Source organism: Podarcis pityusensis (assembly GCF_964106645.2).
Source record: "Podarcis pityusensis genome assembly, chromosome: 2".
Taxonomy (NCBI): Eukaryota; Metazoa; Chordata; class Lepidosauria; order Squamata; family Lacertidae; genus Podarcis; species Podarcis pityusensis.
Genome location: NC_138029.1, coordinates 107,935,503 through 107,948,133, shown reverse-complemented (window position 1 = coordinate 107,948,133; position 12,631 = coordinate 107,935,503). Strand labels below are relative to the sequence as shown.

Below are 12,631 nucleotides of genomic sequence, written 5' to 3'. Positions count from 1 at the left end.
CCTCAAGCGGCTGGCCCCACCCCTGGGCCAGTCCCCCGATTGGTTTGCTCCACCGCTGCCTGCCGCGAAGCTGTTGCCCAACATATTGCTCTGCTTTCCTTTGGAGCACATCAGCGAGGCCGACAAATTGGGAGTCTTGTTGTCTGGGCAGTCCAGGACCTCCAGACACACTGCTCAGGCTTACGCCTCCAGGCAGCCACTTTGGTGCTGCTAAGACAGCTGTTTGACTTCACCCCCCGGAGGTGCACTCCATTGCTTCTGGAGACAGATGGATCCCAGCAACTCAAAGCCACTTAAGCATAAAAGCAGCAATGTTAACGCACACTTTGCGCAGAGTAAGTCCCATTGAGCTCTATTGGGGGAGGGGAAGACATGTGTAAGAGGGCACTGTAAGTGAATCGCTTTGCAGAAGTTCTTCATCTACTTCCTACGCTCTTAGCAAGCTCACCAACAAGACGCTTCCTGTTCAGAAATGTAACGCTGGTTATAAATACGAAAACCACATGCATCGTGACTTGTTTATTACATTGCAATAATATTGCTATTAACTGAGTTTTTTATATTAAAAAAACCTATAACCTGCACATCTTAGATGATATTAAATAAAAGAGGGTACTTTAAAGAAAGGACCCGATAGCAGGTGGTCCTTTGCAGAAGTAGGAAAGAAAAGCCCTTATGAACAAGCTCCGATCACATCCACCAAATTACTCGAGACAGATTTCTGAGTTGGGAGAGCTGGCGGTTCAAGTTTGCTCTCAGTTCTGTTGCAGAATGTCAGGGATCTGCTTGGCCGGCCAGGGTGGATCTGGCGATCTGCCACTGCAGGAGCAAGTGAAGGCGATAACAAAAAACAGGGAAGTGTTTGGTGCTGCAAGGTCCCATTTGGGGTGCAGCCGGGCCAGAGATTCCCCCCAAAAAAATCTTGTCCGCCAAATGACACGCAGGCGTGGTTAAGAGTCACCGTCAGTACATTTGGTTAGGGTAAGGCCACAGGGGCAGGAAAGAGACGGGGTTCTCTCCGGCGTGAATCCGCTGGTGCCTCTTGTGATGGGAGCTGCGGCTGAAGCTTTTCCCGCAGTCGGAGCAGGTGTAGGGCTTCTCTCCCGTGTGAATGCGGTTGTGCTGCGTGAGGGTGGACTTGTCGGTGAAGCTCTTCCCACAGTCGGAGCAGGTGTAGGGTTTCTCGCCCGTGTGGATCCTCTTGTGCCGGATCAGGTTGGAGCTGACGTTGAAGCACTTCCCGCAGTGGTTGCACTCAAAGGGCTTCTCCCCGGTGTGGATGCGCATGTGCTTGACCAGGTCCGAGGTCTGGTTGAAGCTCTGCCAGCACTCTGCGCACGTGTGGGGGATTTCGAAGGGGGAGTTCTGCTTCTTCGAAGCTCTGGCCTTCTTGGCTTTGCCTGGAGGTGAGGCGTTGTCGGCGGAGGAGCTCTCAGGGTGGCTGCATTTGCCCGGCTGCTTGCCCGGCGGGCTCTTCAGGTGGCGCTTGTGGTGGGAGCTGCGGCTGAACGTCTTCCCGCAGTCGATGCACTGGTAGGGCTTCTCGCCGGTGTGCGTCCGGACGTGCTGGACCAAGGTCGACTTGTCGGTGAAGCTCTTCCCGCACTCGGAGCACAGGTAGGGCTTCTCGCCCGTGTGGATCCTCTGGTGGCGGCTCAGGTTGGAGCTGACACTGAACATCTTCCCGCAGTCCAGGCACCGGAAGGGCTTTTCCCCTGTGTGGATCCTCTGGTGGTTGAGCAGGTCCGAGCTCTGCGCAAAGGTCTGCCCGCACTCGGTGCAGATGTTGGGGTTCTCTCCAGAGCAGGTCCTCTGCGGGGCAGCGAGGCCTTTGCGCTTCCTCGCCTTCTTATCAGGGGGGCCAGCCCCCTTTCCCTCCAACAGGAGGCGGCTATGCTCCTGGTCATCCGAGGCCCGAGGACCCTTCGGACGCCTATTCTGACCTGAGGTCTGAGGCGTTTTCCCTTTTGATCTTTTGGGAGGCATCTCACTTAGGTTTCACTGGAACAGTCCCCCTAGAGTCCCTCTTGTAGTCCCATCACCTGTTCAGATAAACAGAGAGAGAGAGAGAGCTATTCGCATGTTGCCTATGGCTCGCATCAATGATGGAGCTTTAGGGAAGCTTTTCATGTTTAACAGACCACTGTATTTTAATACTTTGTTGGAAGCCGCCCAGAGTGGCTGGGGAAACCCAGCCAGATGGGCGGGGCATAAATATTATTATTATTATTATTATTATTATTATTACAGTGGTACCTCGGGTTACATACACTTCAGGTTACAGACGCTTCAGGTTACAGACTCTGCTAACCCAGAGATAGTGCTTCAGGTTAAGAACTTTGCTTCAGGATGAGAACAGAAATTGTGCTCCGGCGGTGTGGCAGCAGCAGGAGGCCCCATTAGCTAAAGTGGTGCTTCAGCTTAAGAATGGTTTCAGGTTAAGTACGGACCTCCGGAACAAATTAAGTACTTAACCCGAGGCACCACTGTATTATTAATATTATTATTATTATTATTATGGAGAACCTGCTCCCCTCTAGGTGTTCTGGGACCCCATCTCCCATCAGCCAGCAGTTATCAATGGTGTTAGGGATGATGGGAGCTATAGGAACAGAACTACCTAAAATGTATAGAAACTTATTCATGTATGCTGCTACAGCGGCAAGAATGTTACTCACCCCAAAATGGAAAGAAGCAGAAGTCCCAGCAAAAGGAAGAATGGATACGGAAACTTATGCAATAGGCAGAAATGGTGAAACTTACCGGAAGAATAAGAAATCAAGATAACAATATTTTTTTTGCAAAAGAATGGAAATGGTTTATTGAATATTTTCAGATAAATTATAAACAGATAAAATCATTGGCAGGATTGTTGTAATAACCTGCCGCTTCATAAGAGTATATATTTAAGGAAGATGAATAAATGAGTGAATTAAGTTAACTTGGATATACAGAAGATATTAAAAACAAATTTAGGGAACCGCAGAAAGAGGGGGAAGGAAGTGAAGTTTTGAAATGTCAAAATGATGATTAAATTAGTGAAATGCATAAAATTAGTGAAATGTATAAACTTGAAAAGTATAAAGAAATGAAGGTGGAAAAGGAATGATGAAAGCTGAGGTCCCACAACATCAAGCGGGCCACAAGGTTCTGCATCTCTATCTCACATCTGCACCTTAAAACTGTCTTTTCTCAAGCCCATTTCTTCAGCAAAGCCTTTCCCACTTTGACCTTTCTGGACATTATAGCAAGGTTACCCCTTTTATTTAAAAGAGCACACACACAAAAACTGCGCATTCTGCAGTTGCATGTCAGGCAGGAATCCAATGGGCACAATTTTCTGCCACATAGTAGGAAATTATATTATTCCATTGCTCCATTCTAGCTCCATATTGTCTACTCTGACTGGCAGGCAGCTCTCCAGAGTCTCCCAGTCTTTCCCAGCCCTACCTGGGGACTGAAGCTGGGGCCATCTGCATGCAAGTATATGCTCTGAGCTATGGCCCTAGCCATTGGCATTCATCTGCTTTGACATCTGCCCATCACAGGAACTGTGAAAAGACAGAGGGTTTTTGGAAGGGACAAATAAAACTGGTGGCAGCTGTACTCCGCGATCAACCAACTCTCCCCCCTCCTTAGACCCTGACCCCAGGCCATCTGGTCCAAGCCACTGCCAGGGCTGCCACTTCTGTGCAGGGTACCCAGGCCGGGAAAAGGCTCCTGCCCCTTTAACAGCCCTGCAGAAGGGATAATTCCACCAGATGCAGCAGCTTCTCCCGCGTGCGGGGTGGGGGGGGGGGGAGAGAGAGCTGCACCTGACGGAATTCTGCCTTCCGTGCAACTCTTAAAGGCACAGCGACCCTCTCAGGGCCTGAACTTGACGCTGCGCCTGGGGACAGAGCAGAGAGGTGCCCTTTCCCTCTGCATTCAGCACACTGTTGTGAATGAGACGCAGCCCAGACGGGGAGAGAGAAGCCGCGCTTACTCTGACAGCCTCCGCGAAGGGAGAGAGGGACTCGAACCGGTCGAAAGGGACAAGGCGCGGCTTTCGCTTTTCTGCGATGCCTTTCCCTTTCTCCCGTCCTGATGTGGGCGGGTCCCTTTCGCCGGCGCCGTCAGCGGATCGGTGCCTGGAGCTCGCGGAAGGAAACCTCCGGGCGAGAGCCCTGCAGAGGCGGCGATCCTCCAGGCATCGATCCCGCAGAGGGCTGGGGTGGAAGAAGGCAGGCGATCGGGGCGGCGCCTTGCTCCTTGGCCCGGGCATCCAGGAGCGCAGCAGCGCCTCGGCGCAGCGCAGGTGCGGCGGCGAGATCAAGGCTTCTCCTCCTCCTCCTCTCCTGCGCGCACGATCGCTTCCATCCGAGGCGGAGGCGCAGCCGTCGATGGGCTGCGCTGCTCGGGTTTGGGGGTCGCCGTGTGGCAGAGGAGTGGTGACAGGAAGCAGCATAATCGCCTAACCTGGGAAGCCCCACCTCAAAAGCGAGAGTGGAGAAAGCAAGGAAGGAGAGCGGGACGGCGGGCGCCTGCAATAGCGAGAGCCATCTGGTGGCCGCAACCGTGGATACCTCGCCCCATTCATTCAGCTGCTGCGGGCGCGCCGCGACGTCTGAAGCGCGCTCCCCGCGCCTCCTCAAGAACCCTGGGAACGATAGTACTGGGAATTGTAGTGTAAACAGGATTTATTTGTGGGGAGATGGGATTTGAAGGTATGGCGTGTGTGTGCAACCGCAGATGCTTCCAAACAGTGCCCGCACACAGCCCAGTTTCTTACCCCCAAGAAGGTAACACTTGCTGTTTAGTCGTTTAGTCGTGTCCGACTCTTCGTGACCCCATAGACCAGAGCACGCCAGGCACTCCTGTCTTCCACTGCCTCCCGCAGTTCGGTCAGACTCATGTTTGTAGCTTTGAGAACACTGTCCCACCATCTCGTCCTCCGTCGTCCCCTTCTCCTTGTGCCCTCCATCTTTCCCAATATCAGGGTCTTTTCCAGGGAGTCTTCTCTTCTCATGAGGTGGCCACAGTACTGGAGCCTCAGCTTCAGGATCTGTCCTTCCAGTGAGCACTCAGGGCTGATTTCCTTAAAAATGGATCGGTTTGATCTTCTTGCAGTCCATGGGATCAGCCTTCTTTATGGTCCAGCTCTCACTTCCGTACATCACTACTGGGAAAACCATAGCACCCCCAAGAAGGTAGAGTGGTGCAATTCATACCTGAGCGTCTCCCTCTCTTGAAGAGGCAGTTCTGTTGCACATCTTTTCAGCACTTTCAGACCCACCAAACATGCATTTGGGGACCCCTTCCTTCAATCTTTCGGCGTATGTTCTGCATGCTGGGTAGTGCTGCTGTTGCAAACCAGCTTGGGTAAGGCCACTGCCACCCACTAGCAGGTCCCAATTCACCAGTTGAAGACCGGTGCACTACATGATGCTAGGACTGCTGAGCTAGGCCCCCTTCCCTAAGGAAATGCTGCTTGCACCCTGACCTAACCCCAAGTATTTGTTTGGTCGTGGATTACCCAGATTCTCTCGCTCAGGAATTCATGGCTGCCTGGAGAGGTGATCCTTGTTCCAGCTAAGGGCACACAACCACCTCCCCCACCTCCACTGTGTGTGGCTTTGATCCAGGTCCTACACTGACCCAGGAGGAAACTACCGAGGAAATAGATAGCTCAGTTGGTTAGAGCATGGTGCTGATAACGCCAAGGTTGCTGGTTTGATCCCCATCTGGGGTGGCTGCATTGCATTGGATTGGATTAGATCAGGGGTCAGCAAACTTTTTCAGCAGGGGGCCGGTCCACCGTCCCTCAGACCTTGTGGGGGGGCCAGACTATATTTTGGAAGGGGAAAAAATGAACGAATTCCTATGCCCCACAAATAACCCAGAGATGCATTTTAAAGAAAAGCACACATTCTACTCATGTAAAAACACCAGGCAGGCCCCACAAATAACCCAGAGATGCATTTTAAATAAAAGGACACATTTTACACATGTAAAAACACATTGATTCCTGGACCGTCCGCAGGCCGGATTTAGAAGGCGATTGGGCCAGATCCAGCCCCTGGGCCTTAGTTTGCCTACCCATGAACTAGATGATCCTGCCCTTCCAACTCTACAATTCTATGATTTCGTGAAGGAAGCAGCTGCAGCGGCTTCTTCTGACGCAGGAAGCTCAAATCTTTGAGAAGACATTAAGGAGAGAGTGAGAGAGCGAAGCCCTCCCTCAGCGATAGCCAAGGCCCTCTGGTGGCAAAGAAGGAATTATTCTCTCCCCTCCCTTTTTTTGCGACCACCTCCCCCAAAGTAAATTCAACCTTGGGGGAAAACAACAGAAGCAGAATCTCAGCTGAGCTCTGGATGGAGCCAGGAAATGCTGGGGATTTGTGGCAGAGGCTAGAAGCTACAGCAGCTTAACAGGCCCAAACCAAGAGGCCCAAATGAGGCCTGGTTTATAACACACAACATCAAGCGCGGCCTCTGTGTGTTTTAAGGCACCTCTTCTGGGATCCACATGCTTTGTATCACATTTAAACAGGGTCACTGGTTTTCTGTTTGGACAGTACGCTATGCTGGAGGTGCAGCCATATGTGCTGATGAGAACGCAAGGAAGACAGGTTTTTTATTTCATTTGTTTATTTAAAAAAACCATGCTGGAGTTTGCACTGAAAGCAGGCCTGAGCTGTGAACTGTAAGGAGCTGCCCTGTTATTCAAACTCAGGCTGCAGACATGTCGTACATTTAAAGCATTTCACCCCACCCCAAAAATATTAATGGGGACTATGGTTTATTAAGGGCCCTGGGAATTATAGCTCTGTGAGGCGTGAACTACCACTCCCAGGTTTCGTGGGGTGGCTGTGTGCTTTAAATACATGGGGTGTGTACACACAACCACTGTCTGGCTCAAAATAAATACCATCCACCTCATTTTTGTTTCCTTCAGAGGCACCTAGACTCCATCCTCAGACTCTGGCCCTCTCCTCTAGTCCTGTTTACTTTCCTGGCCCTCTGAAGATTAGCAGAGGTAACATTAACAGATTAAGTGGATGTTTGTGTGTTCCACAGAAGCCCTGGATTGGCCACTGTGAGATACAGGATTCTGGCTGAGGTGAACCTTTGGCCTGATCCAGCAATTATTTCCTTAAGTCCTTAAGATATTCTGACTGGACCAAAACTTTAATAAGGAATGGGGAAAATTTATAGTTTATCTTAAAAACCACTGTAAACAGTTAAAATCATTAATGGAGTTGGAATAACACTTGTGGTGTAGCGATGAACTTTGGACATAATGGAGATATTAAAAAGTTGGATTATTATAAAAGATGCAGAAGGAAAGGATTAACAATAAGACCCCACAAAGGGGAAGAGGGAAGTCCAGGAGATTCTTTGGAATCTCGCTTTTATATATATTATGCTGTTATGTGAATGTAAATTCTAATCTGGAAAATCAAATTTGTGTATAAAAATAAATAAGATATTCTGATAAAATGGGGGGCCTTAAATCCTTGAGTTGATAGGCCATGTTAGCTAGATACCACCCAAATGTAACAACTTTGCCACTTCATTAGAAATGTGCTTGATTTGAAAATCATCTCAAAACATGCGAAAAATCCATACGTCATAGTTCTTAGATAAGCTATAGTTTTGTTGACACACTTTAGCTCTGTAGGGAACCTGTGGCCTTCCATACATTGCTGGACTTTGACCCCCCCATCACCACTGACCATTGGCCGTGCTGGATAGAGCTGATGGGATTTGAAGTCCCAACATCTGGAGGACCACAGGTTACCCCACCCCACCCCTGGTCTCTACAGTACGTGGCCAAACCTGACAGATTCTGGCTCACCTAACTCAGGCAGCTCTCTTTGCTCAAGACTGAAACAGCAACCTTGGGAAAGCTTGCAAAACTTACTATGACCCACACAGCCCACCAGCCAGCGCCCCAAGCACTCCGCAGGCCACACTACACGGCTGGTGACATGCGAGACACAAGCTGCTCCCATCTGCCTTGGAGGAACAGGAGCTTGTTCTAGCCAAACACTAGCCACCTCTTGTAAAGGGTTGCATACACAAAGGCCAACCCATTTGCTATTGCAGGGGACCCAGGATTAATTTTTTTCCAGCATATGAGCCGCACAACACACAGGAAGGAGCATTTGTACAGATGCAGACGTGTGCACAAACCATTATGTCTTTGAGATGTCAGTCCTTCTGACAACAGAGGCATTGGGTGCTGAAGCCTATCTTGTTAAGGATCTTGGCAGGAAAGGGATCAGTATACCTGAAGGAGCATCTCCACCCCCATTGTTCAGCCTAGACACTAAGGTCCAGCTGTGAGGGCCTTCTGGCGGTTCCCTCACTGCAAGAAGTGAGGTGACAGGGAACCAGGCAGAGGGCCTTCTCGGTAGTGGCGCCTGCTCTCTGGAAAGCCCTCCCATCAGATGTCAAGGAAATAAACAACTATCTGACTTTTAGGAGATATCTGAAGGCAGCCCTGTTTAGGGAAGTTTTTAATGTTTGATGTTTTATCATGCTTTTAATATTCTGCTGGGAGCCACCCAGAGTAGCTGCCAGCTGGGCGGGGTAAAATTATTATTATTATTATTATTATTATTATTATTATGGCTATGTACACATAACTCTTATTTCCATTTAGCTTCTATTATCATGGATGGCACCCTCACGGACAAAGACAAACAATTAAGAGATGCTCCTGCAAAAAGCTATTCAGATGTGCTTCTACTTTATATTGTTCAGGGTACGCTTCATTTACAGAAGCGTCACCTCACATGTTGTATGAAAACATAACCCCAAACACTCCGGCAAAAGTATCCATCTCATCATCATGGTGGAAAGAGATGCCTTGGTAGAACTGTTGGCTTACAAGTGTGGAGGTGTTGCTATACTACAGGTGTGTGGGACCTCTGGCCTTCAGATGTAGTTGAATGACAAGCGCCGGCAGCCTCAGCAAGCATGGGATGATGGGAGTTGTAGTCCAGCAACATCTGGAGGGCCACAGGTTCCCCACACCAGGGGTAGCAGATGAGGCCACCAGAACAGCCTGTTTTCTTGCTTCGTCCTGCTGCTATAGCCATCAGGGCTTCCACCATGCCCCAAAGCAGACAGGGAAAGGAAGCAAACAGAAGGACCTAGCAAGAAAGGAGGCATGGAGACCAATCTCTGATCTCCCACTGCAGCAAAATTAAATGTAAAGCTTTAAAAAAAACACAACAACCCAGACCTCCAGGGAGAAGACAAGTGACAATGACATACTCAGGCGAGAAGTGGGATTTCACGTTCCTCTTTAAAAGGAGAGTTGATACTTCCTAGTTCAACCATGTTTAAAATAAATGGAGAAGTGAGCCATTAACAACACAACTGACCGAGGGATTCACGCACACAAAAATGATAAAACGGGTACAAAAAGGCAGATTGCACAATAGCAAACCTTAGTTTGTTTATTTTTTAATGAAAATTTCATTCACCAGGGAAATGCTTGGATACTATGTTGATTAAGTTATTAGAACTCTCCACTCACTTCCAACAGTGAGGCTTGCTTTAAAATCGTTACACCACATCACCTATTTTTTTTTAAAAAAAAGAGGGGTTGTGAATTACATATACACATTGCTGTGCTCTAAAAATGCTGTAACAGGATGGGTGGAGGGGGTGAAATTTCACACGCACACACCCTAATTCAGAGCCCCAGATCCTCCACAAAGCATACTTGTGAGATCCTGTCTGAGCAACATCCCAATTCATTAAGGGGGAGATTTTTGGTGTGTTGAGCTGTGCCTATCATCAAAAAATGGGAAAATCCTTGCATTTAGAAACAGGGCAGAGGGTGTTCTGTCTATTGGTAAATATACTCTTGATGAAAGTGGGCAGGAACACAGGCACAGAATAGCAATGAAACATAATGGGAGCCTGGGCAACATATTTGGCCCATATTCATCACTAAAAGCTCTGAAAGATCAGGTCTGCACTTTGTGGGAGTCCAGTCCACAATCCTCACTTGGCTGAGCATAAAACAGGTTTCTTCACCCTCGGCCCTCCAGATTTTTTGGCCTACAACTCCCATGATCCCCAGCTAGCAGGACCAGTGGTCAGGGATGATGGGAATTGTAGTCTCAAAACATCTGGAGGGCCGAGGTTGAGGAAGCCTAGCATAAAGGATTGCCTTGCTGGTTCAGACGGAAAAGCTCATCTAATCCAACACTCCTCTGCCATCATGCCCTCCCAGAGGCCCCCATTAAGTTCATTATCATAGAATTGTAGAGTTGGAAAGGACACCAAGGGTCATCTAGTCCAACCCCCCTGCGATGCAGGGATCACAACTATAGCATCCAATAGCTATGGCCATCCTTCTGCTTGTTTGGTGCTCCAAGGTCTACAGGACCTCAGTATATGGAAGTTAGTGGTTAATAGCCCTTGACAGAACTATCCTCCATTAATTTACCTAAACCTCTTAAAAAACAGAAAGCCATCTACACTTTAGTGGCCATGATCAGCCTGAAGGAGTGAATGAATCAGGACTCTTGCACAGTTGCTGTAACTTGCAAATGAACTTTTGGGTGAACGCAAGATCAAAACCTTGATAGACGGATTGCTGTGGCCCGATTCTGAAATGCATCGTGTACTAACACAACTCTGCAGGGATTATTTTCGAGAAATACTTTCAATAGGGGAGTTGTGCAATGGCTGGTTATAACCATACACCCAGGAAAACTGGCGGACAGTTCTGTTAAAAAACTGCCAAGCATATAGGACAAGTCTTGCTGAAGCACAACCAGCATGGCTTCTGCAAGGACAAGCCCTGCCACACGGACTTAAATGAATTCTTTGATGGAGTCAACAAGCATATGCATAGGGGCGATCTAGTTGACATTTTGCACTCAAGGCTTTGGAAAAGCTTTTGACAAAGTACCTCATCTAAGGCTCCTGGCGCCAAGTGAGCTTAGCAGCCATGGGAAAGAGGATGACGGCCCCTGGTGAGATCAGTAACAGGTTGGAAAACAGGAAGCGGAGAATTGGAAGGATTTGAAGCATGTATGTTTCCAAGCACAATTAAAAGTGTTGGTGCTGACCTTTAAAGCCCTAAATGGGACCTGTATACCTGAAGGAGCATCTCCACCCCCGTTGTTCAGCCCAGACACTGAGGTCCTCCTTCGAGGGTCTTCTGGAGGTTCCACCATTGAAAGAAGTGAAGTTATAGGGAACCAGGCAGAGGGCCTTCTCAGTAGTGGCGCCTGCCCTGTGGAATGCCCTCCCATCAGATGTCAAGCAGATAAATGACTGACTGACTTTTAGAAGACATCTGAAGGCGGCCCTGTACAGGGAAGGTTTTTTAAAATTGTGTTTTCAATATTTTGTTGGAAGCCACCCAGAGTGGCTGGGGAATGCAGTCAGATGAGTGGCCTACAAATAATTTTAAAAGAATTTAAAAAACATTACGTACAAAGTCTCTCAAGGATTGGTATTGGGACCTGTGCTTTTTAACTTGTTGATAATTTAGTTAGGCATGTGGTAGCCAAGCCGGCTGATAGTATCAGATTCATTGTGAAGAGCTCCAAAAAGATCGCTCCAAGCTGAATGAATGGGCAGAAAATGACAAATGCAATTTGATGTAAACAGGTGATATACATTGGGGGCAACTAGTCTAAATTAAACATACATCCTCATAGGTCCTGAATTGCCAGTGACTGACCAAGAGTGAGACTTTGCGGTCATAGATGATGTCAATTCAGTGTGTGACAGCTGTGAAAAACATGAATTCCATGCTAGGGATCATTGCAAAAAATAAGAAAAGAAAATTGCCAATATGATATGACTACAGTGGTACCTCTAGTTGCAGACTTAGTGTGTTTTGGGGTGCCATTCACACCCTGAAAAGTCCGCAACAAGAAGGCGTCTTCTGCGCATGTGCGTGGCGCAATTGAGCACAAAGCACACAGATTGTGCTTGTGCGGGCGACGAAACCAGAAGTGAACACTTCTGGGTTTGCTGCGTTCGTAAGCTGAAAGTCCGTAAGAGCAGAACGAGGTATGACTGTATTCAACTGCACTTAGAATACTGTGTACAGTTCTGGGTACCTCGCCTCAAAAAGGATTTTGTAGCGTTGGAAAAGGTTCAGAAAACGGAAACCCAAATGATCAAGAAGATGGAGGGAAACTTAACAAAACCTAAGCCTGTTTCAGAGACGAGTAAGCGGAGCCACGAGAGAAGTTTGTAAGATGATGCACGGGGCAGAGAAAGTGGATGGAGTTTCTCCTTCTCTCATGATGCCAGAACTTACGGACATTAAATGAAGCTGATTCAGGTCAGATTCAGGTCAGATGAAAGACACAGCACAGAGTTAACTGATGGACAAATTCATTGCTAAGGCTGCTAGTCACTGGCTCCTACCTTTTTCTCCCTGCTCTGTCAGAGGCAGTATGCCGGGAATCCCAGGTGGTGAAGAGTTATTATGCTCAGGCCCTGATTCTCATAGGCTTCTCATGGATGTGTGGGTTGGCCAATCAGAGAACAGGATGCTGGACTAGAGAAGCCATTGGTCTGATTCAGCAGGGCTCTTCTTACAAATGGACATACACACACACACACACACACACACCGCAAAAAAACCCCTACAAATAAT

The 12,631-nt window shown here is 48.3% G+C and overlaps 1 protein-coding gene and 2 long non-coding RNA genes across 3 annotated transcripts in view; 1 reads left to right on the top strand and 2 right to left on the bottom strand.

Moving 5' to 3' along the window:
- Positions 1 to 504: 504 nt before the first annotated feature.
- Positions 505 to 4,453, bottom strand: LOC308471789 (uncharacterized protein). Its single transcript, XM_080996066.1, has 2 exons — positions 3,986 to 4,453; positions 505 to 2,042 (listed from the first exon to the last, which is right to left on the bottom strand). The coding sequence occupies exon 2, from the start codon at positions 1,984 to 1,986 to the stop codon at positions 964 to 966; it is 1,023 nt and encodes a 340-aa protein (XP_080852192.1). The 5' UTR covers positions 1,987 to 2,042; positions 3,986 to 4,453; the 3' UTR covers positions 505 to 963.
- A 4,973-nt stretch (positions 4,454 to 9,426) lies between these two features.
- LOC308470279 overlaps positions 9,427 to 12,631 on the bottom strand; it is a 350,106-nt gene continuing 346,901 nt past the window's right edge. The window contains exon 2 of the long non-coding RNA XR_013982333.1: positions 9,427 to 10,921. This is a non-coding gene — a long non-coding RNA (uncharacterized lncRNA). The remainder of the gene's footprint in view (positions 10,922 to 12,631) is intronic.
- On the top strand, positions 10,915 to 12,602 carry LOC308470216. Its single transcript, XR_013982269.1, has 2 exons — positions 10,915 to 12,197; positions 12,250 to 12,602. It is a non-coding gene; the product is annotated as an uncharacterized lncRNA (long non-coding RNA).

Excerpts from the sequence above, each read along its gene's own strand:
- LOC308471789 (XM_080996066.1), bottom strand. The coding sequence starts at position 1,986 with ATGCCTCCCAAAAGATCAAAAGGGAAAACGCCTCAGACCTCAGGTCAG.